The sequence below is a fragment of the Dipodomys spectabilis genome, unplaced genomic scaffold (assembly GCF_019054845.1).
Source record: "Dipodomys spectabilis isolate Male_0828 unplaced genomic scaffold, ASM1905484v1 ptg000825l, whole genome shotgun sequence".
Taxonomy (NCBI): domain Eukaryota; kingdom Metazoa; phylum Chordata; class Mammalia; order Rodentia; family Heteromyidae; genus Dipodomys; species Dipodomys spectabilis.
In genome coordinates this window covers 153,164-181,154 of record NW_024871502.1, presented here as the reverse complement: position 1 = coordinate 181,154, position 27,991 = coordinate 153,164, and the positions used below count along the sequence as shown (strand labels likewise).

The following is a 27,991-nucleotide window of genomic DNA, read 5'->3' as shown; positions in this document are numbered from 1 at the left end:
TCAGCAGAAGATAAAATTTTGATTAAATTTTTTACAAAGAAAAGCTTTATAATTATCCAAGAACTGCATTATATGTGAATGACTCTGCTGGTAGTAGGATTTATTCTTCAGAAGAGCTATAATTTATTTTTTTAACTTTTATTTCTTTTTGTCGGTTGTGGGCTCGAACTCTGGGCCTGGGCACCATCTCTCAGCTCTTCAGCTCAAGGTGAGCACTCTACCACTTGAGCCACAGTGCCATTTCTGTTTTTTTTTTTGGTGGTATATGGGAGATAAGAGTCTCATGGACTTTCCTACCCAGGCTGGCTTTGAACCATGATCCTCAGATATCAGCCTTCTGAGTAGCTAGGATTATAGGCATGAGCCACTGGTGCCCAGCAATTTATTGTTTAAAAGATTTGTACTGGGGGAAGTGGCGCTGTAGCTCAAGTGGTAGAGCGCTCACCTTAAGCTGAAGAGCTGAGGGACAGCGCCCAGGCCCAGAGTTCAAGCCCCATGACCGACAAAAAAAAAAAAAAAAAAAAAAAAGATTGTACTGGGGCTTGTACTCAGGGCCTGAGTGCTGTTCATTAGCTTTTCTATTCAAGTCTGGTGCTCTTCCACTTACCACAGCTCCACTTTCAGGTTTTTTTTGGTGGTTAATTGGAGATAAGCGTCTCACCAACTTTTCTGTCTAGTCTGGTTTCAAACTGCAATCCTCAGAGCTCAGCCTCCTGAGTAGCAAGGATTACAGGTGTGAGCCACTAGTGCCCAGATAGTTCTTGGTTTTTATTTTTGCTTTAATGCCTCAGGATTGAAGCAAACACAGAATAACCACTCCTAGTTTTTTCTATCTTGATCTCTTTTCTACACTGACTTCAGGCACAATTCTCTCAGGACATAGTTGTTTCCTTTCAAGGCCAGAGGAGAAAACTTGGTGAATTAAAAAAAAAAAAATCTGTTCTTTAGTGATAACCCCAGTGGTTATAGATGCTGGTTATAGACGCAGGTGTTTAGAATCATGTGATTGCATAGCTTCAAGAATAATTTGCTCTCCGTTTCAGGGTGTGAATAACTTTGTACAGTACAAATTCTGCCACCTGCCCTCCAAAGAAAGGCAAACAATCATTGAGTTGGCAAAGATGTTCCTAAACCGCATCAACTATTGGCATCTGGAGGCGCCGTCTCAGCGCCGACTGCGCTCTCCCAATGATGACATTTCTGGATACAAAGAAAACTACACAAGGTAAGCTGGTGATGAACCCTTCGCCCGCAGCGGCTGCACAGAGCATGCAACAGACAGGAAATTACTGTGTTCCTCTGTGAGTGGAAGGTTGTCCAGTTATGATGGTGATTCCAGCCATTTGGACAGATGTTTGTATAATGAAGCTTTCCATTCCTGTCACAGTGTTCTAAGGGTCACGAATGGAGATCCTCCATCCAGACCTATGCCATCCAATATGATTGTTTCCTCAGGTGGCACTTGTAAACACTAGAGTGACCGCTTGAGAAGGGGCTAGAGTGACTTGAGATTTCATCTTTAAAAATTCCGTATGTGTATATAAAGTACTTTATTCATGTTCATTCCTAACACTTTCTTCTTCTTCTTCCTCCTCCTCCCCTTCCTCCTCCTCCTCTCTTCCACTTCCTTCTACTCCTCCTCCTTCTCTTCCTTCTCTTCCTCTTTGTGCTCCTCCTTGTCTTCCTCCATTTCTTCCTCTTCTGTGAGGAATCTTGAGATGTGCTCAGGTTGGTGTCTCAAAGATATGATCTTCCTACTTTAACCTCCTAGATGCTAAGACTGCAAGTGAGTGCTACATGCCCAGCTTGAATTGAAAGATTACACATGTGTGAATGTCACACGACACACATACAGTAACTTTTATATTTTTTTATTGTCATAAAGGTGATGTACAGAGGGGTTACACTTACATAAGTCAGGTAATGAGTACATTTCTTTTTTTTTTAACAAAACAAACTTGTTTATTGCTTAGGAAATCCAATAATGCATTCCATATTTAAGAGAGCATTCAGTGTCAATAGTGTAGTTGGCATACTAATCAAATACTTTACGACCAAGTAGTTACATGACACTTGACATTTGAAAAGGATTTTATAATAGTAATGCACTTGCGAAGCTCCAAGAGCTAAGTAATCTGTATTCTTATTTTTTTTCCAAATTCTTTATTGTGATTAAGTGATTACATAACTTCCCAAATTTCACAGTATTGTGGGATAGTGATGCTTAGTTAAAGTCACAAACACATTCTAACTTTCATGGGGCAAATTGTCTATCATGGTCTGTAACATTTGTGAGTTCTATGAGCTTTGCGATACAGTTATTTCTTCCACATTGGGTGATATGTACATTTCTGTTGTTTTGCATAGCGTCAGCTGTTCCCTCTTTCCCACTGGTTCCCTCCCTCCCATCGCTGCCATTGAGTTGCTTAGTTCGTTTTGATCAATGTCCAGTGCAGCTGATGGGTCCTGCTGTTGTATGTTTTTCCCTGATTCCCTCTAGTTCTGTGTCCTCCTCCTGGTTTCCCTCCGGTGTGCACATATATATCATATATGTGATCAGCAGCATGAGGTTATTTAGTAGTGATTCGACCAGATGAGTGGAAGTCCTTTGTTTCTTCAGCCTTGTTAATTTTGACGTATCACCTTACGTTTTGGATTTAACATCCACTTATCAGGGAGACTATGTGCAGTTTGTCTCTGTCTCTTTGCTCTTGGCTTACCACGCTCAACATGATTTCTTCTAGCTCCATCCATTTCCCTGCAAATGCCATTATTTTGTCCTTTCTAATGGCTGCATAATATTCCATTGTGTATAGATACCAGTTTTTGGATCCATTCATCTGTGGTGGGACATCTGGGTTGTTTCCATATCCTGGCTATTGTGAACAGTGCTGCAATAAACATGGAGGTGCATGTGTCCTTGTATCCTGGTTCCTGTTGATAGATGCCTAGAAGTGGTATGACTGGGTCATAAGGGAGGTCAATCTTTAGCTTTCTGAGGACCCTCCAGACTGCTTTCCAAAGTGGTTGTATAAGTGTACATTCCCACCAGCAGTGTAATAGGGTTCCTCTTTCTCTGCATGCCCTCCAGCATTTGTCCTTGGCTGACTTGAGGATGTGGGCCATTCTGACTGGGATAAGGTGGTATGTTAAGGTTGTCTTTATTTGCATTTCCTTTACAACCAGGGATGGTGAACATTTCCTCATGTGTTGCTTTGCCAAGTACATTTCTTTTTTTTTTTTTTTTTTAAATTTTATTTTATTGTAAAGCTACTATACAGAGGGTTACAGTTACATGAGTGAGGTAATGAGTACACTTCCTCTTGAACATTGTTACCCCCTCCATTGTTTTCCCCCTACCATCCCCTCCCTCCCTCCCTTCCCCGAGGTTCTTTTTTTTTTTTATTGTGATTAAATGATTACATAATTTCAAAGTCACAAGTTCATTCTAACTTCCCTGGAGCAAATTGTCTACCACAGTCTGTAATATATAACAGTGTTCACATGTTATATACCATGTTTGTGATCAGCAGCATGGGGATATTTAGTAGTGGTTCAACCAGATACATTTCTTTTTGAACAGTGTCATCCCCAGACAGTAACTTTTAAATGGTTGGAGACATGGTCCAAGTGGAACAAGTGCAAAACCCTGAGTTCAAATTGCAGTGCTGAGTGAGCCTATTAAAAAAAGGCCTTTGAAAGCTTTGTTTCCATATGCATGCATTTCTATTTGTAGTGGTAGAGACCGAGCAGGGCTTTGCACATGCAGGCTAAGCACTCTACCCCAGTTACATTTCCAGTCCCAGTAGTTATTATTTCTTAATATTGATCACATGCAGAAACAACAGTATTTGTGATATATTGCAGATACCAAGTAGCTGGGGTTATAGGTGAAGCCAGTGACACCTAGCCACAATAACTCTCATGAGAGATAGCAGATCTCTCAAAAATATGTCTTTTAACCCTATAGATGAACAATTGACAAGGTTGAATCTTGTCAAAGCCAAACCTCCAAATGCCTTTGCAACTGATAACCCAGAAAATGATTGCTGCATTGAGAAAACAGCATAAATGTGGAGCAGCAGACACACGCCTTCATTCTAGAAATCAAGATGAAGTCTTGAGCTAGTGGATCATACCTGTAATCCTAGCCACTTTACAGAACTGAGAGTTAGAGGATCGAGGTTCAGAGTCAGTCTGGGCAGAAAAGTCTGTGAGACTTCACCTTTAAAATAACCAGCAAAAAGCCAGGCTGGAGGTATAACTCAAGTGGTACAGTCTAAGCAAGCAATTCCAACAAGCACGATGCCCCAAATTCAAACCCCAGTACCTTAAAAACAACAACAACACAACAAACAACAACAACCACCAAAAACCAAGCCAGGTACAGTATTCAGGAGGCTGAGATCTGACGATGGCAGTTTGAAGCCAGCCTGGGCAGAAAAGTCCTGGTGAGACTCTTATCTCCAATTAACCACTCAACAATCAGAAGTAGAGCTGTGGCTCAAAGTGGTAAAGCGCTAGCCTTGAGTAAAAGAGCTCAAGGACAGTGCCCAGGCACTGTCAAGTTCAAGCCCCAGAACTGACAGACAGGAAAAAAAAATTAAAATCAGGATAAAAATATAGGGCAGTATTTGGAAATTAGTCAGGAACTAAGTTGTACTTACAAATACTTATGGAATAACAAACGAGGCTGTGAATCACTAGGTTTGTTTTGTGGCTGCGTGTCTTCCTAGCTGAGTGAACTTTTGAGAGACTTTATCTCCTCATTTCTTTGACCTCCCATTTTTTTGGTCAAGACTTTTGAGCATTGGGTTCCACAGACATGTGGGAGCAGGGACCCAACAGCTTCAGGAAGATACTACTCATTATTTTCTCCCACAGCCTTGTTCTCTAAGTCAGTTCTTCCTGAGATCAGGCTGGTAAGCTACAGCCTTAAGTGGACAGTGAATTGGGAGTATAATTATTTGAATATCACATGTCAGAAGCTAAGATAATAGGGAATGGAAAGATGAAAGAAGAATATTTTACAGCTCAGAATCTGGAGGCAACTCTGAAGATGGAACCATGGCCAGCCCATGGTGAAGAGATAAGAGGAGCCAGGCGCTGGTGGCTCACACCTGTAATCCTAGCTACTCAGGAGGCTGAGATCTGAGGATCGCGGTTCAAAGCCAGCCCGGGCAGGAGAGACCGTGAGACTCCTATCTCTAATAAACCACCAGAAAACCGGAAGTGGCGCTGTAGCTCAAGTGGTAGAGTGCTCGCCTTGAGCTGAAGAGCTGAGGGACAGCGCCCAGGCCCAGAGTTCAAGCCCCACGGCCGACCAAAAGAAAAAGAAAAAGAGATAAGAGGAACGGAAATGAATATGTCCTGATGACTTCTGACACCTGCTGATTTCTAGTGGAACAGAATCCAGAGTCCCTATTAGTAATAAGTGAGAAAATGAAGGTAGATGATTGCCACATCTGAAGGATCAAACTCTACAAGTTAGGAGGGTCAGGCTCCCTTGCAGAATGAAGACTTACTGCCAGGACTCCATGTGCAAATGGCTATAATCCACACAGCACCCCAGCATGGTGTCTCCCTGATACTAGGGGTCAACACTGGTTAATGTTATTTAAGCTGCAGGCCCCTGGAGGTTTTGTCTTCATGGGTAAGAGAAGCTCAGCATCTCCTGTTGACTCAGATCATCATTTACACCCTGGTGGCAGTTAGAACAAAGGAACCTAAGACTTCTCATGCTCAACATTAGCATGATAATAGGGTGAAACTGGATTCTTTGTGGGAAAGGCTGATTTTATTACCTAGCCAACTAGTGAAACTTCATCTTAAAAAGGATCAGCTAGGTGCCTGTGACTCATTGTTATAATACTCCAAGCTACTCAGGAGGCTGAGAAGGGAGGATCCCAGTTCAAAGCCAGCCCAGATAGGAAATCCCATGAGATTCTTTTTTTTTTTTTTTTCTTTTTTGCCGGTTGTGGACCTGAACTCTGGGCCTAGGTGCTGTCCCTCAGCTCTTCAGCTCAAGGCTGGTGCTCTACTGCTCGAGCCACAGAGCCACTTCCAGCTTTTTCTGTTTATGTGGTGCTGAGGAATCGAACCCAAGGCCTCATGCATGCAAGGCAAGCACTCTACCACTGAGCCACCTTCCCAGCCCCATATACTCATGCCCTTCTTTGTGACAAGACATGCAATCACCATGTCAGTTTATTAAAAACAATATCACCCAATTATGGGTATCGACTCAGTCTCCTTATCTTATCTACTATGTACTTGACAGATTATAAAAAAAGGTTAATCCTAGAAATAAAAACAAGGCTGAAAAGCCTAAGTTGATGTCTGTAAAATGACTCAGAGGAAATGAGTGGGAACTGGTTATTTGAACAATTTTACTGGGTAATATCAATCTGTGCTGTTTTCCTTCACACTGTGAAGAATGAATGGCCTCTTACGTACTTTTGGATAAAGTGAATGAGTTTCATGATAATATTTATGATCTATAATTTCTGTAGCAGAAATACCATTAGTCTCAGGGTCTCTGGTATCTGTGGACCTGTCAGCAGAGGGAAAATGTTCTTTAGGTTCTAATTCAGCATATAGATGTAGGTGTGAGTCATAAATAAGAGTCTTGTAGACATTTCTGCTTGGCCTGGCTTTGAAGCACTATCCTCAGATCTCAGCCTCCTGAGTAGCTAGGTAGTTACCTGGCTTGAAAATGGTTACTTTCTGAATTACAGAATATAGTATAGTAATTCTATTTCTAGGGTTTTTTTTTTTTTTTTTTTTGCTATGAAGATACTTGTTTCTGAGTTGACTGGATACAACACAACACTTAGGATTCTCACTTCAGTATTATAAATATAAAACATTTAGATGTTAGAAAATAGAGATGAGGTGAGAGAAGAAATAGAAGTGGTTAGCAGGGTTTTAAGATTGTGAATTTAGGCAGAGGCAATAACGCTAACCACCACAGGGGTAATGTACAGAATAAGATTTAAAAAAACCTCAAAACCCAAAACAAGGCCAGTGAATATTGCTTCATTCTTTACTCAGGGTTAAAGTTCATCAAGCGCTTCCTGTAATAGTTTGGGCTCAGTTGCTTTCCCTCTTAAGTGAGGAGAGGTGGTAGTTTTTGGAAAGGATCCAATGAGTAGAAGAAGGTGATTTGTGTCTGACTGGTCTCAGGGAGTAAGGATCTATATAATACCCCTTCCTGACAGGATTCCCCTGGTTTGGGGCCACCATCTATGACTCGTACTGTTGTATATTATCGCATGTTGCTCTGTCCTGAACTCTTACAGAACTTGAATCTCTAGGAGATGCCTCTCCACAAAGAAGGTGGTCATATCTGAAGGGGCTTTCTAAGTTGAACGGCTTCTGTGGCCCACATACTCCCTGTGCTAAGATCTAAAGAACCCCTTAAGGAGCCCCCCTGTGTTCTGGACATTGCTCCAGCCCTGTGAAAATGCGGAAGTGCATTTTTGACATTGAGTCTGAGTCAATGCAAAGCATACTCGGACCATAGCAGTGGGAACTTATTCCTTCCTGCATTTATACTGAGTTTCTGACCATAGTGATATATGAATGCTGAGCAGGCATCTTAAAGAAACTTTACATTTTACTTGGGACTAGGTAGCAGGATTCTGCTTCTCTCCTCAAAGGAGCTTCCTCAGCTTTCTGGTTTTTTTTTAAACATAATCATATCATGCAGGTGATTTAGCAATCCACAAACCCAGTGACATGCTATCATTGTGCCTGTTATCTAGGTAAGGAAGTAGAGACTGAAGAACATAAAAATTTCCAAAGCAAGGTAGTCAGTTAAGTTGCAAAGTGGTAATTGGATCCAAGGACTTGCGGCCTGGTAGAGTCCGATGTTCCCAATAGACTCAGCTCTAAGTACTAGTGTGTGTGTTGGGGGGGGGAGGGGGAAGGGGTTGAATCTAAGCCCAAGTTTCACTAGCTAGTGACTAGTATCTTGGATCAGCACTGAAGACTTGGTTTTGTCTGCTGTGGTTAGCCATGTTTAGAGTCCGGTATTTGTCTTGACGGTACTTGTCTCTTCTTGTTGCAGATGGCTGTGTTACTGCAATGTGCCACAGTTCTGTGACAGTCTACCTCGGTACGAGACCACCAAGGTGTTCGGGAGAACGTTGCTTCGCTCAGTTTTCACCATTATGAGGCGACAACTCCTGGAACAAGCAAGACAGGAAAAGGACAAACTGCCTCTGGAGAAACGAGCCCTAATCCTCACACATTTCCCAAAGTAAGGGGAGAACTCTCCACGTGGTTGGGTTGATTCCATTTAGCAACTTGAGGTTGCCAAATACATATACCAAAGATTGCATAAATAATAAAATCAAGAATGACAGAAAAGCATCCAAAGAGGAGAGAGATAAAGGACCCTGACTCCCTTTGTGAATCGTCAATGAATCTTTTCTTAGCATCTCCCATCTTCCCCCCCCTCCCCCCCACATGGACCATTTTCTATAGTGAGCTTCCATTTTGTTTTAGGTGTGACCCTAAACTCAGAGCCTGGGCGCTGTCCCTTAGCTTTTTTTTCCTTTTTTTTTTTTTTCTCAAGGCTGGTACTCTACCACTCGAGTCACAGCTCCACTGCCAGAAAACCAATACGGGAAATTGGTGACCTGAATGTTTTAGTGTTTTCTGAAGCACTTAGGCCAAAGTTTGAAAGTCTCCCTAAGTCATAGTATGATTTCTGGGCATGCGAATATATTCAGTGGCTGTCTTTCAGATATATTCCTTTCCAAAATATTAAAGCCATTTTACTTATTTCACCATTACAGTTGCTACATAAGTGGCATTTATATTTTTATGTGATAGTTGTCATTGTGTTAATGGTCAAAGGACAAAGAAGGACCCTCCCACCCCAACATTAGGGTAGTAAAAGAGAAATCTTAATTACTTTGCATAGTAAGTTTTTTTCCCCCATAGCAAATGCATCTTGCAGATATTTGCTAATTATAGTGTGTTTTGTTCCTTCAACCCATAGTTTTGGCATGCTTATGCTATTGAATTTTCTTTTGCTACTAATGGTAGGGTAAAAACTACCACCTACTTCTCCTCTTAAATCCTTTTTCATCAAATATGACAACATCTGAGACCATTGTGGATCTATACCAACAGCTCTGGCAGTAGAATCACACTTACTGTGGTCTGACGGTGCTTATTTGAGTCTTGATCTCTGTTTCTGGGTGAGAGCTAGGACCCACATCCCAGCACCCAGTGACCCAGTGGGGCCTCTGATTCTCTGATGCATGTTCAAAGTTCAGACCCCCATCTTTTCTATCCTTGTATGCTTTCTCTTCTTTAACTAGTGCCTTCCTCCCCCTAATCTACAAATTATTTACAATTTTCTAATGGCTGATTTCTGAATTTCATTTTTTTTTAGTTGTTTGTCTCTTTCTTCCTTCCTTCCTTCCTTCCTTCCTTCCTTCCTTCCTTCCTTCTTTCCTTCCTTCCTTCCTTCCTTCCTTCCTTCCTTCCTTTCTTTCTCTCCTTCCTTCCTTCCTTCCTTCCTTCCTTTCTTTCTTTCCTTCTTTCTTGTCAGTTGTGGGGCTTGAACACAAGGCCTGGGCACTGTCCCTGAGCCTTTTTGCTCAACACTAGCTCTCTACCTCTTGAGCCACAGGTCCACTTTCATGTTTTCTGGTGGTTAATTGGAGATAAGAGTCTCACGGACTTTTCCTCTGCAGGCTGGCTTTGAATCATGTTCCTCAGATCTAAGTCTCCTGAGTAACTAGGATTATAAGTGTGAGCCATCAGTGTCCAGCCTGTTTGGTTTGTCTGAACAAAACAGTCTGGCCGCTGTCCCTCAGCTCTTCAGCTCAAGGCTAGTGCTCTACCACTTGAGCCACAGCACCATTCTGCTTATGTGGTGCTGAGGAATCGAACCCAGGGCCTCATGCATGCAAGGCAAGCACTCTTCCACTGAGCCACCTTCCCAGCCCCTGTTTTATCTTTTTGAGATGGGTCTTGTTCCACAGCCCAGCCTCCTGAGTGTGGGGTATGAGTTAATAGGCCCCACAGTGTCATTCTAAAAGAAGTAAATGTACAGCTTGAAAAATGTACGCTGAAATACTTTTAGATATTTCTATTTTTCATTTATGTATTAGAGAAAAAAACTCAGTAAGCCTAGGTGAGACTTGAATATCTGCCTGTCCACCTACCTTCCCTCCCTCCCTCCTGTCCTTCCTTTCTTCCTTCCCTCTCTCCTGCCAGCACTGGGGCTTGATTCAGGCCCACACACTTTGGCTTGGCTTTTTCAGTCACAGATGATGTTCTAGCACTTTAGCCATGTCTCCAGTTCAGTTTTGCTGATTAATTGGTCCTGGCTAGTGTTGTACCACTTCAACCACACCTCCAATCCAACTTTTTTAAAATTATTTTTTAAAATTTTATTGTAAAGATGATGTGCAGAGGGGTTACAGTTATGTGTCAGGCAATGAGTACACTTCTTTTTGAACAGTGTTTTATTAGTGTACACAGTGAGGGGTTGAACTGAAAGTCTGCCTCATGGCCATCTGGAATTACAGGTGTGAGCCACCACACCTGGATCATTCTTCTTTAGGATTGAATACTACTCCATTGTATGTGTCTACTGAATGTTCTTTATCCCTTATCTTTATCTCCCAGTATCTTTTTCCTTTATCCTTATTTCCTATTTGTTATTTCTTTTTTTTTTTGGGTCCGGTCGTGGGGCCTGAACTCTGGGCCTGAGCGCTGTCCCTCAGCTCTTCAGCTCAAGGCTAACGCTCTACCACTTGAGCCACAGCGCCACTTCCGGCTTTTTTCTTTTTGCTTATGTGGTGCTGAGGAATCGAACCCAGGGCCTCAGGCATGCAAGGCAAGCGCTCTACCACTGAGCCAACTTCCCAGCCCCCATTTGTTATTTCTTCATCGTTTGATGGGCACCTAGGTTGATTCTATAGTTTATCTATCCAATCCAACCTTTTGCCAGTTAATTGGTCATAGCTGATGCTCTTCTATTCGATCCATACTTCCAGTCCTGATTTTTGTTCTCTTATTAGTGATAGAGTTTTATTTTTCTAGATAGCTTTCACACTTGGATCCTCAGATCTTGACCTCTTCAGTAGCTAGGATAACAGATGTGAACCACCAGTACTTGGTTGAGTGTCTGTTTCTACCAACATTTCCAGGTGTTACTTATGGGTCCCAAAACTTTGCTTTATAACATGGTGAGAAGATAAAATAATAATGAATTGCTGGTCACAATTCTGTCCTCACTGTTGTATTTGTCAATTTTTTTTGTGTGTGTGTGCACCAGTACTGGGACTGGTGTGTATGCAGTAGTACTCTGGGACCTGGAAGCTTCTATTTGCCTTTTCATTCGAGGCTGGGACTCTACCACATGAGCTACACCTCCACTTTTGGCTTTTTTTGGTGGTTAATTGGAGAGGAGAGTTTTCTAGACTTTACTTCCCCAGCTGGCTCTGAGCCAGGATCCACTGATCTCAGCCTCCTGAGTACCCAATATTATAGTCATGAGCAACCAGCACCTGGCTTCAGGGTGGGAATTTGACAGTTATTTAACCTCTCTGTACTTGGTCCTTTTCATCTGCAAAATGCATGTAGTAATGATTCTGTTTCAACTGTCCTTATAACAATCTGGTAAATTAATGCACATCAACCCCTTCCAACACTACTTATTGTGTTGCAGTGTATGTGTGATAAGTCAAAATAAATGTATGGGAAGGTGTTTCTGTCTTAGAAGAGATCAGAACTGCCCAATGATGTCATCATTTTAGTTCACACTCTCTAGGATATTTCTGAATTGAAAACCAGACCCCAATGTTAGGGGGATTGTCAAATGTCTCTAGGGCTTTTGCCTCTCTAGTAATACATTAAGGTTTTTTTTTTTTTAATCTTGATTTTATTTTTGTGTCTAGGTTTCTGTCCATGTTGGAAGAAGAAGTTTATAGTCAAAACTCTCCCATTTGGGATCAGGATTTTCTCTCATCTCTTCTAGAACCAGTCAGCTAGGAATCCAAACAGGTGAGCTCCCTTCCTTCCTTCCTTCCTTCCTTCCTTCCTTCCTTCCTTCCTTCCTTCCTTCCTTCCTTCCTTCCTTCCTTCCTTCCTTCCTTCCTTCCCTCCCTCCCTCCCTCCTTCCCTCCCTCCTTCCTTCCTTCCTTCCTTCCTTCCTTCCTTCCTTCCTTCCTTCCTTCCTTCCTTCCTTCCTTCCTTCCTTCCTTCCTGTTTCCTTTTCCTTTTTCTTTGTGCCAGTACTGGAGTTCAGAAGCTGGGTACTATCCTTTAGCATTCTTGCTCAAACACCTGAGCCATCCTCTACTTTTGGCTTTTTTTGGTGATTAATTGGAGATAAGAATCTCTGCCTTGATTGGCTTGAACTGTGATCCTCAGATCTCAGCCTCCTGAGTAGCTAGGACTCCAGGCATGAGCCACTGGTACGTGGCTATAGGCAAATTTCTTTTCACAGATCTCAGAGAGCAGCTAAGAAGGTCAACCTGAAGTGTTAGTTGTAGCTCTCATTGCATTTATTTGTGGTTTTTCATTAGGAAAAGAAACAAAAACGCAAAGGCAAATACTTTCACAAATCTTCCTTTGCATTACTGTTAATGAGGAGAAAGTGAGTATAAACCAAAATCTTGCAGTTATGTCTTTGTGGATGCAAAGTGCAGGAGTGAACTAAATAGTTAAAATAGTAGTATGTGCAGGAAGGCATGGCTTGCTCATTACAGTTTAATGGGAAGTATAAAATGCCAGGCAGCTCAGCCTTGTAGCCAAACACTGGCTCTTTCTGAAGCCACTTAAAGGCCCAGCCAATGGCTGGATATATCTAGGAATCAGTCTAACTCATCCATGATGTCTGTTTCATGCACAAATTTACTATGAGGGTAATGGTGCCATAGTGAGAAGAGTGGTCTTGGGTCTGGGGATGTGAAGTGTTCCCTCCAGTTGGCCAGTGGCTTCAAATGGCGTCTTGTAAGGGAAGGAGATGGCTGCCTTTTTGATCATTATCGTTCCTGCCTTTGGCATGAGTCACACTCAACGGAGCCTGGTAGAAATACCAGAACATGAATTGATGGCTGGCGATGGCACAAGACAGAAGTCTTCGCTTTGATATCAAGGTTTGGGTGTTTTGTTTTGTTTGAGAACTCTAGTTATTGGTAATATGTTGACTTGCGATGGTTGTATCCAGGAAAGGTAATTTTATTCTTAAGAAGAATTTTAGGCATAATCTCACTATTTTAAAACCTCATTGTGAAACCCACTAGACACTATACAACTTGGGGAAGAGGGAAGCTGGAAGGGGAAAAACTTGGAGAGAATGAGAGATGGGGTAACACTGTTCAAACGAAAATTTACTCATTACCTCACTTATGTAACTAACCCTTCTGTACATCACCTTTACAATTAAAATGTAAAAATCTAAAAAATAAAAACTCATCATTTCTTAGTATGCCACAGGGGTTTATGTTTTTTGTTGTTGTTGTTCTTTTGTGCTGATACTGGGGCTTGAATTCAGGCCTGGGCACTGTCCCTGAACTATTTGCTCAAGACTTGCACTCTACTCCTTGAGCCCCAAATACACTTCTGTCCCTTTGGTGGTTAACTGGGGATAAGAGTCTCATAAACTTTCCTGCCCAGACTTACTTTGAACCGAGATCCTCAGATCTCAGCCTCCTGAGTAGCCAGGATTACAGATGTATGCCACAGGTGCCAGGCTACCATGAGTTTTAGCAAGCATATACAGTTGGGTATTACTATCAAATATGGTGCAGTTGCATTACTCTGGACAGATCATCTGTACCCTTTTTAGGGCATTCATCATTCTACCCCAGCCCTGGCAACCTTTTATCTGATGCAGTCTAGTCTTCCAGAATATCAAATGGAAGAGATCATATAGTATATAGTTTTTTGAGTCCAATTACTTTCAGTCAGCAAAAACATTTGAGATGTTTGTTTAATTATTATTTTAAAATCTATTGCCCAACCTTGGATATATGTAATCAAATCCCTGTAAATCACAGTGCTTAGGGAATGAGGTATTTTGATTTGAATCAAAACCTGTTTTGTTTGAATGTTTGCTACCAAACTTGTCCTGTGTCTTTTTTTACTTTAGGTCATAATTTCATGTTTCTTATGCTTAAAACCCTTAGTATGCGCTAAGGTCTATGTGTGTGTAGTGCTGTCTCCTCTGTAGAACTGCACAGTCAAGAGTTGACTGGGCATACTGTGTGGTTCCTGGAGATGTCCACTGTATTTCTCTTTGGACCTGTGCAATTCACTTCACCTTTGCCCTGATCTTACCTAGCATTCGGATGCCACCTCTCCCTCAGTTGCCTAATTCCTCACCTGTTCCCCAGCAAGCACTAGAGCTCCCTTCTTTCAGAGATTCCTACAATCTTTTGTATGTATGTGTGTGTGGAGGGGAGTGGGGTGGGGTACCAGTACTAGAACTTAAACTCAGAACCTCAAACTCAAGGCCTTGCATTCTTTCTTGGTGTTTTCTGATCGAAGCTGGTGATCTACCATCTCAACCACACCTCCCCTTCCAGCTTTATGGTGGTTACTTGGAGATAAGAGTCTCATGGACTTTCCTGTCCAGACTGGCTTGGAACCACAGTCCTCAGATTTCAGCTTCCTGAGTAGCTGGAGTTAAAGGTGTGAACCCTCAGAGCCCATCTTTCCTAGAAACTGGACCATATGTATCCTGTTCTGGGTGGTGAAACATGACTGTACAATGGAACCATCCATGGATATTTGTGATACTATAAGAGAACATGATTTTCTTAGTCTGGGTTGTTGCTGGACATTGTGGACTTTTTAAAAGCTTTAGGTGATTTTATTTTATTTATTTATTGCTAGTCCTGGGGCTTGAACTCAGAGCCTGGGCACTGTCCCTGAGATTCTTTTGCTCAAGGCTAATACTCTACCACTTGAGCCACAGCACCACTTCCAACCTTTTCTGTTTATGTGGTACTGAGGAATTGAACCCAAGGCTTCATGCATGCTAGGCAAGCACTCTAACAATAAGCCACCTTCCCAGCCGGTTGATTTGAATGTGCAAGCATATCTGAGAACTATTGTGTAATATCATACTCATGTTGCCCTAGGTCCATATTTCTCTCTAATATGAATGCAAGTCTTAGATGGTCAGAGGCCCAGTTTTACCACCACAACAATAACAGATACTGTCAGAGTACTTTGCCTCTGAAACTTCCTCCTGACAAACTCTAGGAAACTAGAATTAATATCCCTTTTACTTGAAGGACATAGAAGATCAGAGAAGGTTAACAAGTTGCCCTAGACCAGATTTTCTATGAGATGGCATTGGGTTCCACTCCCACGCCTAGTTCCTGACTCCTGTAGGACATGAGAAGCCAGAACAAGCACTAAGTGCTCTCCTGTGGTGTGGGCTAGTGTTCAGCGTCGCCGGCTTGGGGAAAGAATGAGCAGAGAATGAACACTGCTTCCTCCCTTGGGCTTGGAACATCAAAGCTGTTCAGCAGGGTCCATTTAGTTCACTTATTGAGGGCCTCCAGAGAGGGTTGCTTTGTGAGTGAGAACTCCCTTTGATCTGTGCCTGCTCAGAATCTTCCCTGTCTGCTCTGCTTCTGGCCACATGTTATCTGCCATTCCATACACAGGCTGGAGCAGGCAGCGGTGATCTCTGGCTGCATGGGAATTTTAAGCTTATTTTTTGTTATTTTTGTTGTTGTTGTTGTTTTTAAGGTTGTGCCCAGTTAAGCTGAAGAGTACACTTCAGTCTTAACCTGAAGGCTATCAGAAGCAAGCTGTCTTGTGTTTCGTCGTAATTGCAATGTGTTCCCTTCAGGGGCGAGAAGAGTGTAATTGTCTTCTTAATTGGCATGTCTGCACATCTGTGCAACTGTGAGAATGACATTTATAATGATGGCTCTAAAGTTTTGCAAGATACTCTTAAGATGTCTTCTGAATCATCCGCGCTTCCTCTTTGATAAAATCCTCTTTGAAATTCAGAAGGCCTGGGTGCTACAAGGAAAAAAAAAAAACCCAAAACATATAGCCTGGCACTTAAGTGGATTTTATTTTGGGGGCCTTCCTGGGGTTTGAACTCAGGGACTTGTGTAACTTGAGCTACCCCTTCAGCCTCGTTTTATCCCTGGTTGTTGTTGTTGTTGTTGTTTTGTCGGTCGTGGGGTTTGAACTCTGGGCCTGGGCGCTGTCCCTCAGCTCTTCAGCTCAAGGCTAGCGCTCTACCACTTGAGCCACAGCGCCACTCCCTCCCCTGGTTGTTTTTAAGATAGGGTTTTGCTGTCTGCCTAGGTGTGTGTGCCTGTGCCATACTCTACCTCCTTCCAGGCTTCCTGTAGTTGCTGGGATCATAGAGATACCGCAATGTCCAGGGAACTCTATGGAGATGGAGTCTCATCAGCTTTCTTGCTGGGGCTAATCTAGTATCTTGATTCTCCCAGTCTCAGCCTCTGCCATTGCTGAGATGACAGGGGCTCCTATGGGTTGAGAACGGGGCTTATGCCATTATCTGCTTGGGCTGGCTTCGTATTGCTACTTGTTTCCCCAGGCTTTATTTTTGATTAATTATGTTTTGCCAGTACCGGGGCTTGAATCCAGGACCTGGATGCTACTGTCCCTTGGCTTTTTTAGTCAAGACTAGTGCTGTAACATGTGAGCCACAGCTCTACTTGGAGTTTTATGGTGGTCACTTGAAGAATCTCAGAGACTTTCTTGGCCTTGAGCCAAGATCCTCAGATTCCAGCCTCCTGAGTAGCTAAGATTACAGGTGTGAGCCATTAGAGCCTGGCTTCTGTTCTTACCATCTTGATGCTAAGTGGTTTTTAGTTTAAAGATGACTTTCTATGGTGTTGATTTCAGGTGTTCTTGTTTCCTTGTTGCCTATGCACATAGTCATCTCATATTTTTTTCCCCCTTTTCTTGGGGCGGTTATTAATCCACCTCCTGTGGCTGGGACAGTGTCATACAATTCAAACTCATCTTCCCTGGAGCAGCCAAGTGGAGGTAGCACGAGTCCTGCCTGCAAGTCATCTGGGCTTGAAGCAAACCAAGGTAAGCTCTTAAGAGGGGTAAAAGAGAGGACACCCAGATGGAGAAAATGGATCTGCGATTGGCAATTATTATGACCCCGCCCATCACTTTCCCATCTTTTACTGCCCCCCCCTTTCCTCCGTCACAGAGGATATTGACCTCCATTCCGTCAACTCTGTTAGGAAATTAGTTGTATCAGTGGGCATTCACATTTTGTTTTATGTGTATATGATGTGTACCTATCGTTTGCCTTCTAAATTTTGATCTTTGTAGGAGAGAAGAGGAAAATGAATGACTCTCACATTCTAGAAGAGGCCAAAAGACCCCGGGTTATGGGGGATATTCCAGTGGAGTTGATTCATGAGGTCATGTCCACCATCACAGACCCTGCAACCATGCTCGGGCCAGAGGAGAGCAGGGCAAACGGCATCTGGGAGCTGGTAGGCGTCTCCTGTTCTTCCAGCCCCTTAAGCTCTCAGAAATGAAGCCTTCTGTTGTCAGCAGAGAATTAGCCTTCTGTCTAGGTTTGCATGAACCCTGGTGGTCCAGGTGGGAAGGGCAGGGTTGGCTAGTCAAGAGATCATTTCCTTCAAAGAATATCACATCACAGAGCCTCATGCTAATAATCTCTCACAGTTGCAACCCTTTTTATCTTGATGTATTTCTAACCCGGAAAATGTTACAGAATATCTGTGGTTCAAAACATAAAACAAAACTCTGGACTTGTAGATCCCTCTAGTTGTTAACATTAGGCCCCATTTCACTCTATCTTCTGCTTTTCTCTCTTGTGAACCATTTAGAATGGCTTCAGAGTTGAAAAGAGATAAACACTTTACCCTTAGCTTTCATAGGAGCAACGATATTCACTTTCAAAATCACAATGCAGTTAGCACTCTTAGAACATTTAGCTTGGCATATTAGCACTCTTAGCAAAGTTAGCACTCAGAAAATTTGGTTATAAAGTTTTCTAATATAAGGTTGCAGACTATAGTCCACAAACTGGATCTAGCATTCCAGCATTTTCCTTCCTTCCCTCCTTCCTTCCTTCCTTCCTTCCTTCCTTCCTTCCTTCCTTCCTTCCTTCCTTCCTTCCTTCCTTCCTTCCTTTTGTTCAAGGCTAGCATTTCACCAACTGAACCACAGCTCCATATCTGGTTTTTGGCAGTTAGAGATAAGAATCACCTGGACTTTCCTTCTCCCATTGACTTTGTGTCTCAATGGTTAGATCTCTGCCTCCTGAGTAACTAGGATTACAGGTGTGAGCCACCAGTGCATGGACTCAAATTTGTGGCTCAAGTGACTCTCCCATGTCAGCCTCCAGAGCAGCAGGAGGCTCCTATGTGTGGCTGTCTTTGCATGTAGTAGCAGGTTTGAGTAACTGGGATCTGCCAAATAATATGCATCTCAAAAGCATAAAATACACCCCTCCTACCTTGTATTGAAAAGTTTGCTGGCCCTGGTGTAATATACATCCCATATCTAAATTCCCCATCGGTCTAAATGGTGTCCTTTGTCACAATTATTGCTGTTGTTGAAGGATCAACTAGGGAACAAAGCATTGCATCTAACTTTGATTTCCTCATGCTTTTAAGTGTCTCTCTTTTTGTGGGCGGTGCTCCAGGTTGAACCCACGGCCTTAGTATGCGAGGAAAACACACTACACTCAGCTATATTCCTAGTCTGCTAAGTCTCTTTACTTTAAAGCAGTAATTTTCCAGCTTTTTCTTGGCCTTTTGATATGTTGTTGTTGATTCTTGGTCACCACTTTTGCTGTCTATTTGAATTTGTCTTTGCTTACTGGTTATTAGATTCAAGCACTTTTAGTAAAAGTACTGCTGCTATCTTGTTACATGATACTTATTGCAGAGTGGCTTAAGCCATAGGAAAAATGGCCTGGATATTATTTTATCAACAATTTTTATATCTTCTTACTATAGCTCTATTCAATTAAAAAAAAGATTAAGTTTTGCTTTGCCATTTTTTTTTTTTTTAGGTATTCTGTGATATTGAGGTTAATTCAGAGAACTGGACTGTTTTAGTAGAAATATATCCTCATGGACTAGGGTTAAAGCCTAACCTACATGAGGCCCCGGGTTTAAACCCTGGCACGACAAAATAATAATAATAAAGCTAGGATTATAGGCTTACGCCTGTAATCCTAACTGCTCAGGAGGCTGAGATTTGAGGATTGTGCTTCAGAGCCAGCCCTGGCAGAAAATTCTGTGAGACTTGTATCTCAAATTATTCGCCAAAAAGCCAGAAGTGGAGTTGTGACTCAAGTGGCAGAGTGCCAGGGAGAACATAATACTCCGAGTTTAACCCCCAGTGCTGCTCCCTCAAAATAATAATAATAGATCTCATCATACGATTATTCTTTCCCATTGTGATGTTTGGTCTGTGAGGACTTCAAGCACTCGTTCTTCTCTTCTCTGAGTCTTTTTTTTTTTGTCGGTTGTCTGCCTTGAACTCTGGGCCTGGGCACTATCCCTGAGCTATAGGGGCTATAGCACTTTACCACTTGAGCTACAGCACCACTTCTGGTTTTCTGGTGGTTAATTGGAAATAAGGGTCTCACACAGTCTTTCCTGCCCAGGCTCTGCATCCTGAGTAGCTAGGATTATAGGCGTGAGCCACTGGTGCCCAGCTTCTTCTCTTAGTCTTTTAAGGATTGAATATTTTCACTGATCTTAGTGTTTTGAGTTCTAAAGTGGACTGCAATCATGGTTGAAATTTGTTAGATGGATTTTGTAGTGTGTGGAACTGGCTGGTACTGGCGCATGCATGGAAGCAAGCAGTTAAATTTTAGGAGTTTTCTAAGCTGGTTGTTAAATAGCTTGGTGGCTTGAAATTGATCACAGTGGTGCCTGGTCACATGGACATCCAGCTACTGTAGACCAATGAAAGCAGCAAAGTGCTACCAGTTAGGACTTTTCCTCCCTGAAGAGCTGTTTGTGGAACATTTATTTCCCTGCATTGCACTGATGGATTAAATAAGACGAGGAACACAGAGTACCGGCCCTTGCTGTAATGTCTGCTGTGGTTTAGTGAGGGTCAACAGATACTCCTTAGCAAAGAAAACTGTTCTCTGAAAAGAGGTGCTAAAATAGGAATGTGACCACTGTGTTTTGGTCTTTTATGAGAATTTGGGATCTGTCATCACAATGGGTCTTTTAAAACTGAAGTAAATGAGATTATTATTATTATGTTTTTAAACAAGGGACTGGCAAACTATGGCCCATAGGCCAAATGTGATTTACTCTGTTTTATTTTGTGTTCTAGCTAAAGTCTTAACTGGAGTACTAATGCACCTATTCTTTTAGTACATCTGTTCCTTAACAGAGCATCTGTATCTGCCTTTGTACTGTAATAACAGTTGAGAAGTGAAGACAGAGATCTTATGGCTCAAACAGTCTAAGATGTTTTTTCTCAGGCACATGATGGAAAAATTGGCTGATAGCTTATCTGGCACCTTGGTGGTCCTCAGATTTCTCCCACTGCTTTACTTATCTTTCTATTTTGTCTTCAAGACTTGAGGAATGTGTGTGCATGTTCATGCATGTGTGTCTGCATGCATGTGTGTGTATTTGCACCCTGGAAATCCGCAAACGCGTACCTGACTAGAACAAAGAAGAGAAGCTTTGATATGCCATTGCCTTCACAGAGTAGCTGTGTGTGACCTTTTCCTGTCTCCTGCATCCTAGACCAATTTTCTGTTGGCACACTCAGCCAGGGACGAGGCAGCGAGGCTGGAAGAGCGCAGGGGTGTCATTGAATTCCATGTGGTTGGCAATTCCCTGAACCAGAAACCAAACAAGAAGATTCTGATGTGGCTGGTTGGTCTACAGAACGTCTTCTCCCATCAGCTGCCCCGAATGCCAAAAGAGTATATCACACGGCTTGTCTTTGACCCGTAAGCTCTTCCTTCTCTGTTTCCCTGCCCCCCTTGATCCCAAAGCTTGGGTACTGTCCTCAGGGCTGGTGCTCTCCCACTTGAGCCACAGCTGCACTTCTGGCTTCTTTATTGGTAGTTAATTGGAGATGAGAGTCTCATGGAGTTTTCTATCTAGGCTGGTTTGAACTGTGATCCTCAGATCTCAGTCTCCTGAGTAGGTAGGATTATAGGCATGAGCCTCTGGTGCTCAGCTTAAAATGTTCTTGTTAACATGCTCTGTATTTTAAGTTACTATTTGGCTGCCCTGTACTCCATTCATTTAGCAGTATACACACTTAGAAGCTATATTAGCTTTTTGGTAATCCACTCATTCTTGGATTAACTACTGTGGTGCCTGATCTGTAATGTTTTTTTTTTTTTCTTGATCCGGTCCTGGGGCCTAAACTCTGGGCCTGGGCACTGTCCCTTAGCTCTTCAGCTCAAGGCTAGCACTCTACCACTTGAGCCACAGCGCCACTTCTGGCTTTTTTCTTTTTGCTTATGTGGCACTGAGGAATCGAACCAAGGGCCTCATGCATGCAAGGCAAGCGCTCTACCACTGAGCCACCTTCCCAGACCCTCTGCAGTTAATTCTTACTCAAAAACATTACAGATCAGGTAGAGCGCTTGCCTTGCATGCCTGAGGCCCTGGGTTCGATTCCTCAGCACCACGTAAGCAAAAAGAAAAAAGCCAGAAGTGGCGCTGTGGCTCAAGTGGTAGAGTGCTAGCCTTGAGCTGAAGAGCTGAGCGACAGCGCCCAGGCCCAGAGTTCAGGCCCCATGACCGGACCCAAAAAAAAAAAAAAAAAAAAGAAAGAAAAAGAATTAACTGCAGAAATGTGTATCATGTTTGTCATGACTTTGAGCTCTCTTCTTGATTCTCACCATGGTTCCCTGGGCATAGGGTATGCCAGTTCCAAAACACCTCCACACATACTTTCTTGCTACTTTTAGACATTGGAACTTACTAGAGGACATTCAATTTTGTTCTGGTGGGTGCTCTGATGATGCCTTTTGTTGTCAAGTCCTAGGTAAAAGTATAGTGGCTAGAATGAAGGAAGTTCCCACAGAAATTCAAGACATATCCCCCCCCCCCACTTTTGGTTAGTTAGTGACCACCCAGAGCATCCTTATAAAACCAAGATTGGTAAGACTTTGACATAATTTTATCCTTTCAGGAAACACAAAACCCTTGCTTTAATTAAAGATGGCCGTGTTATTGGTGGTATCTGTTTCTGTATGTTCCCATCCCAGGGATTCACAGAGATTGTTTTCTGTGCTGTAACTTCAAATGAGCAAGTCAAGGTAAGGAAAACCCAGGGTCTTAGAAGAAAAGTGGGGTGTGGGGTTCGCACCAAAGCTGTGAAGCTTGGAGAAACTCTCTCTATTCTGTGTTCAGAGAAGACTGCAAATAGAACTCATGGTTATCTGAGACGAGTCTTCTTACTCTAACTGTGTGTTCATGTAAGACAGACATGGGGGAGAGAAGAGGAAAGTTGGGTTGTCAAAACGCACCCTCACTGTGCAATTCATGATGTACCTGAAGTGTACTCTGTAGCCAATGAAGAGAGCTTTGAAAGTAACGCTCAGTGTTTAACACACACACACACACACACACACACACACACACACACACACACACACACACACACACACACACACACACACACGATATCATCAAGCCACCAGAAAGGTTGTAATTGATCTGGATTAGGAAGGTGATTTAGCCAGTTAGACTACAGAAAGATTCTATGATTCCTAAAGTACTTCTATAAAGGAAGTTATGAAGAATTTGAGTGCATTCATGAATCAGCATTCTTGTAGGGTTTGGAATGTGTTGGAGTTTTTATTTTCCCTACTTGTTAACTTATCTCCCCTTATCCTGGGCATGAATCCCTTCCTCCCTGGCAGGTGTGGCTGTTTTATTGCTGTTGTAGTTGGTCTGGCTAGACAACCCATGTGACAAAAAGAGGTCCTATCTAGATTATGTAATGACCTCCTCTGCTGCTCTGAGGAAACAGGGAATCAGAAATAAATCCTGAGAAGATTATGCATTGAGTATTCAGGGAGCTCTAAAAGCTACCATGGAAAAATATTATTGTGGGTGGTGGAAAGATGAGAAGAATGATTGCATGGTCTAAGATAATGTCCAGTAGAGGTCTATTGTAAGCTGAAACGTTGCAGTGATTGCATAGATGAGCTATTGAATCTTCTAATAGCCACATTTTAAAGAGAAGCAAGTGGAAACAGGTGAGATTAGTTATTAATAATATTTTGTTTTGCCCAGAATTCAATGTTATGAAATATTTTTGAGACCTTTTGGGTTCTTTTTTTTTGTTTTTTTTTAATTTTTTTGTTACTAAGTCTTTGAAATCAATTGTATATTTTACACTTCTAGTATGTATCAATTTGGATGAACTATATTTCAATAAGACACATGTGGACCCTGGCTCCTGTATTGAGCAGTGAAGGATGAAATATGTGGTTGATTCCTTCCTCAAAGAAACTGTGTCATTCACAAAAACAAAGAATGAGTATTCTCTGCTCAAAGACATTGGGTACCTCTGATTTCAGTAGCAACCTTGTTCTCTGACCACAGTCGCCATTGTGGCTTCTGTGAAGTGTTTATTCTCACAAAGCACAGTGGAGGTGTGTGAGCACATCCAGGACCAAGTAAGTCAGGTCTTATTATTTGGATTGGGGAAATAAAGAACTAAATTTATTGGAGACTCTGTTTTCCAAAGGATTCTGACAGTATGTCTTTAAATGGTATTATTTGTACTGTTACATTCTCCCCTCCCCCAGCAAAGTGAGAAATGTTCAAGTACCCAGGTGTTTCTAAACATCTAGAGTTTAGGACTTTAAGGCAAATTTTAACTGTTCATAGAGAGAGGTTGTATAACACTTACTTTTTCTCCCTTCCCTTCCCTTCCCTTCCCTTCCCTTCCCTCCCCTCCCCTCCCCTCCCCTCCCCTCCCCTCCCCTCCCCTCCCCTTCCCTCCCCTCCCCTCCCCTCCCCTTCCCTTCCCTTCCCTTCCCTCCCCTTCCCTCCCCTCCCCTCCCTTCCCTTCCTTCCCTTCCCTCCCCTTCCCTGGCTAGCCTTGAATTCTTGATTCTCCTACTTCCTTCCAAGCGCTAAGATTACAGGCATGCCCACCTGGCTCAATTGTATAAATTGTGTTTTTAGAGATAGGTATAACAAGAACTAGGCACTGGTGGCTCACGCCTGTAATCCTATCTACTCTGGAGGCTGAGATCTAAGGATTGTGGTTCAAGGCCAGTCCAGGCAAGAAAGTCCTTGAGACTCTTATCTCCAATTAATTACCATAAATCAGGAAGGAGGGCTGTGTGTGGTTTAAGTTGTAGAGAGCTAAACTTAAGCATAAAAGCTTAGGGATAGCACCCAGGCCCTGAGTTGAAGCCCCAGGTCTAGCATGCACATGTGCATGCCTCTGAGAGAGAGACAGACAGACAGACAGACAGACAGACAGAAACAGAGAGACAGAGACACACAGAGACACACAGACACATAGACACACACAGAGGCACACGGCTATAGCAAGCACCTTGTTTGGAAAGGTTAATTAAGGTTGATTTGGACACTTTTAGGGATGCCACAGGGAAACAGAATATGAGTTGCTGCTTTGTCTTGTTACTTCTCACAAGGGCAGTTTATTGTATTCCCTACACTGTAAAATTTTAAAGACTTGAATGAAGTTGGAAAAAAATGTCATAAATTCAGTAGAAAGCCCTAGAAAAATAAAGTCATTTCTTTGTTAGTGATCTGAAAGTGTCGTTTTAGAAAATGAAGATTAATATTACAAAATAGAACAGGATGAACAAATTGATGAAAGATATTATGTGTATTTATGTGTATAATGGATACATTACCTTTTTAGGGACCAACTGTTTAGTACAAATAGAAATGGGAGAAACAGTTACATCATTAATTTCCTGTCTTTTCATTGCCCCATGTCTTTAGTTAATAATTAATGACCAACTCCGGAGCCAGGTACTACCTTAGATACTTAGATTTTCAAAGGTATCTGCCAACCCCAAACACTGGAACACACAGACATTCTGCTTCACCGTGGGGTAAAACTCAGTGATTCCCAGTGCTAGTAGCACTTGCTTGTGAAGTCAGCAAATCTGTATTTACTATATTAAATGTGTGGCTATGTCTTTAAAATTATATCCAGGGGCCAGAGGTGTGGCTGAAGTGGTAGAACACCAGCTGAGCAAGAGCAAGGCCTTAAGTTCAAACCCCAAAATAATATGTGTGTGTATAAGTAAAAGGAAATAAAATTTTGTCCAGTCATTTAGGTGAATCAAGGTTATCTTTTAATTCCTGTGAGTACTTTAATATTTTCATGTGAGTTTATCTGGTTTAAGAACACATAAAAGGTAATATTTGAAAATATGCCCGAAGCACCTTATCAGGTTTTAGAATATGTTTTTCATCTTAAAACTCCTTGGTCTTGATAAGTTTAAAATTATATAGCTATTTATCTCTATAAAATTATATAGCTAAAATTACATAGCTAGTGTGTTCTGGCTGACCTGGAGATTCTGGGCTTTTCCAGTCCTCTTTTCCTTATTCTTTTTTGCTTGTTTGTTTGTTTGTTTTTTGGTTGGAGACCAGGACTCAAACTCTGTACCTGATTGCCTGATTTGCTCATTGGCCAGCAATCTACCAACTGTGCCCTGCCCCCCCCCCATCCCCAGATCTTTCTTGAAAAGGTCTGATGATAGCAGGTTAGAAATTCTGTGTATGCTGGGCGCTCAGGCCCACTCAGGTCTGTAATTCTAACTACTTAGGAGGCTGAGATCTGAGAAGTCACTGTTCAAAGTCAGCACAGGCAGGAAAGTCTTCCTTCAATTAAACACCAAAAAAAAAAAAAAAAGAAAAAGCTGAAAGTAGAGCTGTGGCTTAAGTGGTAGAACACTAGCCTTGAGCAAAAAAAAAATCTGGGACAGCACCCAGATTCTGGGTTTAAGTCCCAGGACTGGCACCAAAAAAAAAAAAAAAAAAGAAAAAAGAAAAAGAAAAAATCCCACAGTAATTTTAGAAGGGTTGATATTATGTAATGCAGAGCAAAACACTTGGATTAGTGATTTTCTAGTGATCATTAGCACTTTTCATTTATACACTTCTTTAAATCCCAGATTCTGAAATACTTTCAAAATTAAGCAGAAATTCATTAAAAGTATTTACTCCAGGAAAACTTAACATCTTAGCTAGGAATTTTTGTATCTGAGTTTGTAGTTTCAGTGTATTATGGCCAAAGAAGCAAAAACATATTTTCCAATGTTGTTTTTTTATCTTGAACCAAGAATTTTGAAGATTTTTTGTAGTTCTCTCCCTCATTTTCAAAGTTCAGAAATTGTTATAAATTGTTAATATTAGATTTCCCCCAGGAGAGTTTCTGTTGGTAATATACACATATATATGTTATGTTAAAAATATGTTATGATCATATATATATATATACACACACACACACACACACACACACACACACACACACACACACACATACATATGTATCTCCAAGCACAATCTCTTCAGTTTTCCAACATTTCCTGGCAAGATTGTAGGATTTTCTTTTCTCCAAGACCTAATCCATTTGTCTGCATGCTAACTTGTGCACAGGGCTATGGAACACACCTGATGAATCATCTAAAAGAATATCACATAAAACACGATATCCTCAACTTCCTCACATACGCTGACGATTATGCAATTGGATACTTCAAGAAACAGGTAAATGGCTGGGACTGTGGCTTAGTGAGTAGAGTGCTTGCCTAGCATGCACAAAGACCTGGGTTCAATTCCTCAGCACCACATAAACAGAAAAAGCTGGAAGTGGCGCTGTGGCTCAAGTGTGGCTAGGGTGGCTAGCCTTGAGCAAAGGAAGCTCAGGGACAGTGCCCAGGCCCTGATTTCCAGCCCCAGGACTAACAAAAAAAGAGAAGAAAGAAAGATGAGAGAGAGAGAGAGGGAGAGAGAGAGGGGAGGGAGGGAGGGAGGGAGGGAGGTTAAGAGAGAGAGAGAGGGAGGGAGGGAGGGAGGGAGGGAAGTTAAGTGTCCCTGTGTGGCTGTGTTCAGGTAGACAAGTCTGAGAGACTTCCATCTCTGTGATAGTCAAGCTGGATCATGGGGGCTTGTACCTGTCATCCCAGGGAAGATGGGATGGGTATCACAACAGGAAGTAAGGCTCTATCCTGAAAATAACCAGTGAAAAACAAGATTGGAGGCATAGCTCAGCAAATAGTTCCATAGTTTCAGCCTGTTAAGATTGAGGCTCTGAGTTCAAACCTCAGTAGTACTACCCCCCCCACCCCCACCCCCAAAAAAAGAAAGAAATAGATACATTTAAACTTTGAAATGGCCATAGTTATTAAGTAAAAATTAAATGTCCAGGCTGCCACTGTGCTTGAGATGTCAAGTATATCTTTGTGCCCAGTGATGGCACAAAGGGATCTTGTGACACATTCTGCTTGGGCTAGCCAGAAACTACAATCCTCTGGTTCTTAGACTACCAAGTAATTAGGATTACGGTGGCACGAGCCACAGGTGGCTTGTTATTTGGATAATGTTAAAGTGTTATATAATTTTCTGTTTGCACTATTTGAATGACATGAGTAGTTTTCAAGCTAATCCTCTTCCTAGTATGTCAAGGAGATGGAAGGGAAGCATGCTGGAGTCCTTTCTCTGTGCCTGGATATTGTTAGCACTCAGTAGCTATGTGATCCAGTGTCCATATGAACGAATGGATCTGCTTTGTAGGGTTTCTCCAAAGAAATTAAAATACCCAAAACCAAATATGTTGGCTACATCAAGGATTATGAAGGAGCCACCTTAATGAGATGTGACCTGAATCCTCGGATTCCGTACACAGAGTTCTCTGTCATCATTAAAAAACAGAAGGAGGTACGAATTGACTGAGCTTTATATCCGAGGTAGATGGTGTTTCACTGGGTTCCATGTATGTTTATCTAATGCTGTCA

General features: G+C 42.1%; 1 protein-coding gene across 1 annotated transcript; it reads left to right on the top strand.

The window, feature by feature from the left end:
* The first annotated feature begins 78 nt into the window (after positions 1 to 78).
* Positions 79 to 27,929, top strand: LOC122102662 (histone acetyltransferase KAT2B-like). Its single transcript, XM_042673398.1, is given in 11 exon segments — positions 79 to 90; positions 1,044 to 1,225; positions 8,072 to 8,263; positions 11,928 to 11,995; positions 11,998 to 12,030; positions 16,945 to 17,070; positions 17,323 to 17,468; positions 20,751 to 20,959; positions 22,159 to 22,285; positions 26,634 to 26,744; positions 27,771 to 27,929. Coding segments are annotated over 11 exon segments (1,365 nt in total).
* Positions 27,930 to 27,991: the final 62 nt, after the last annotated feature.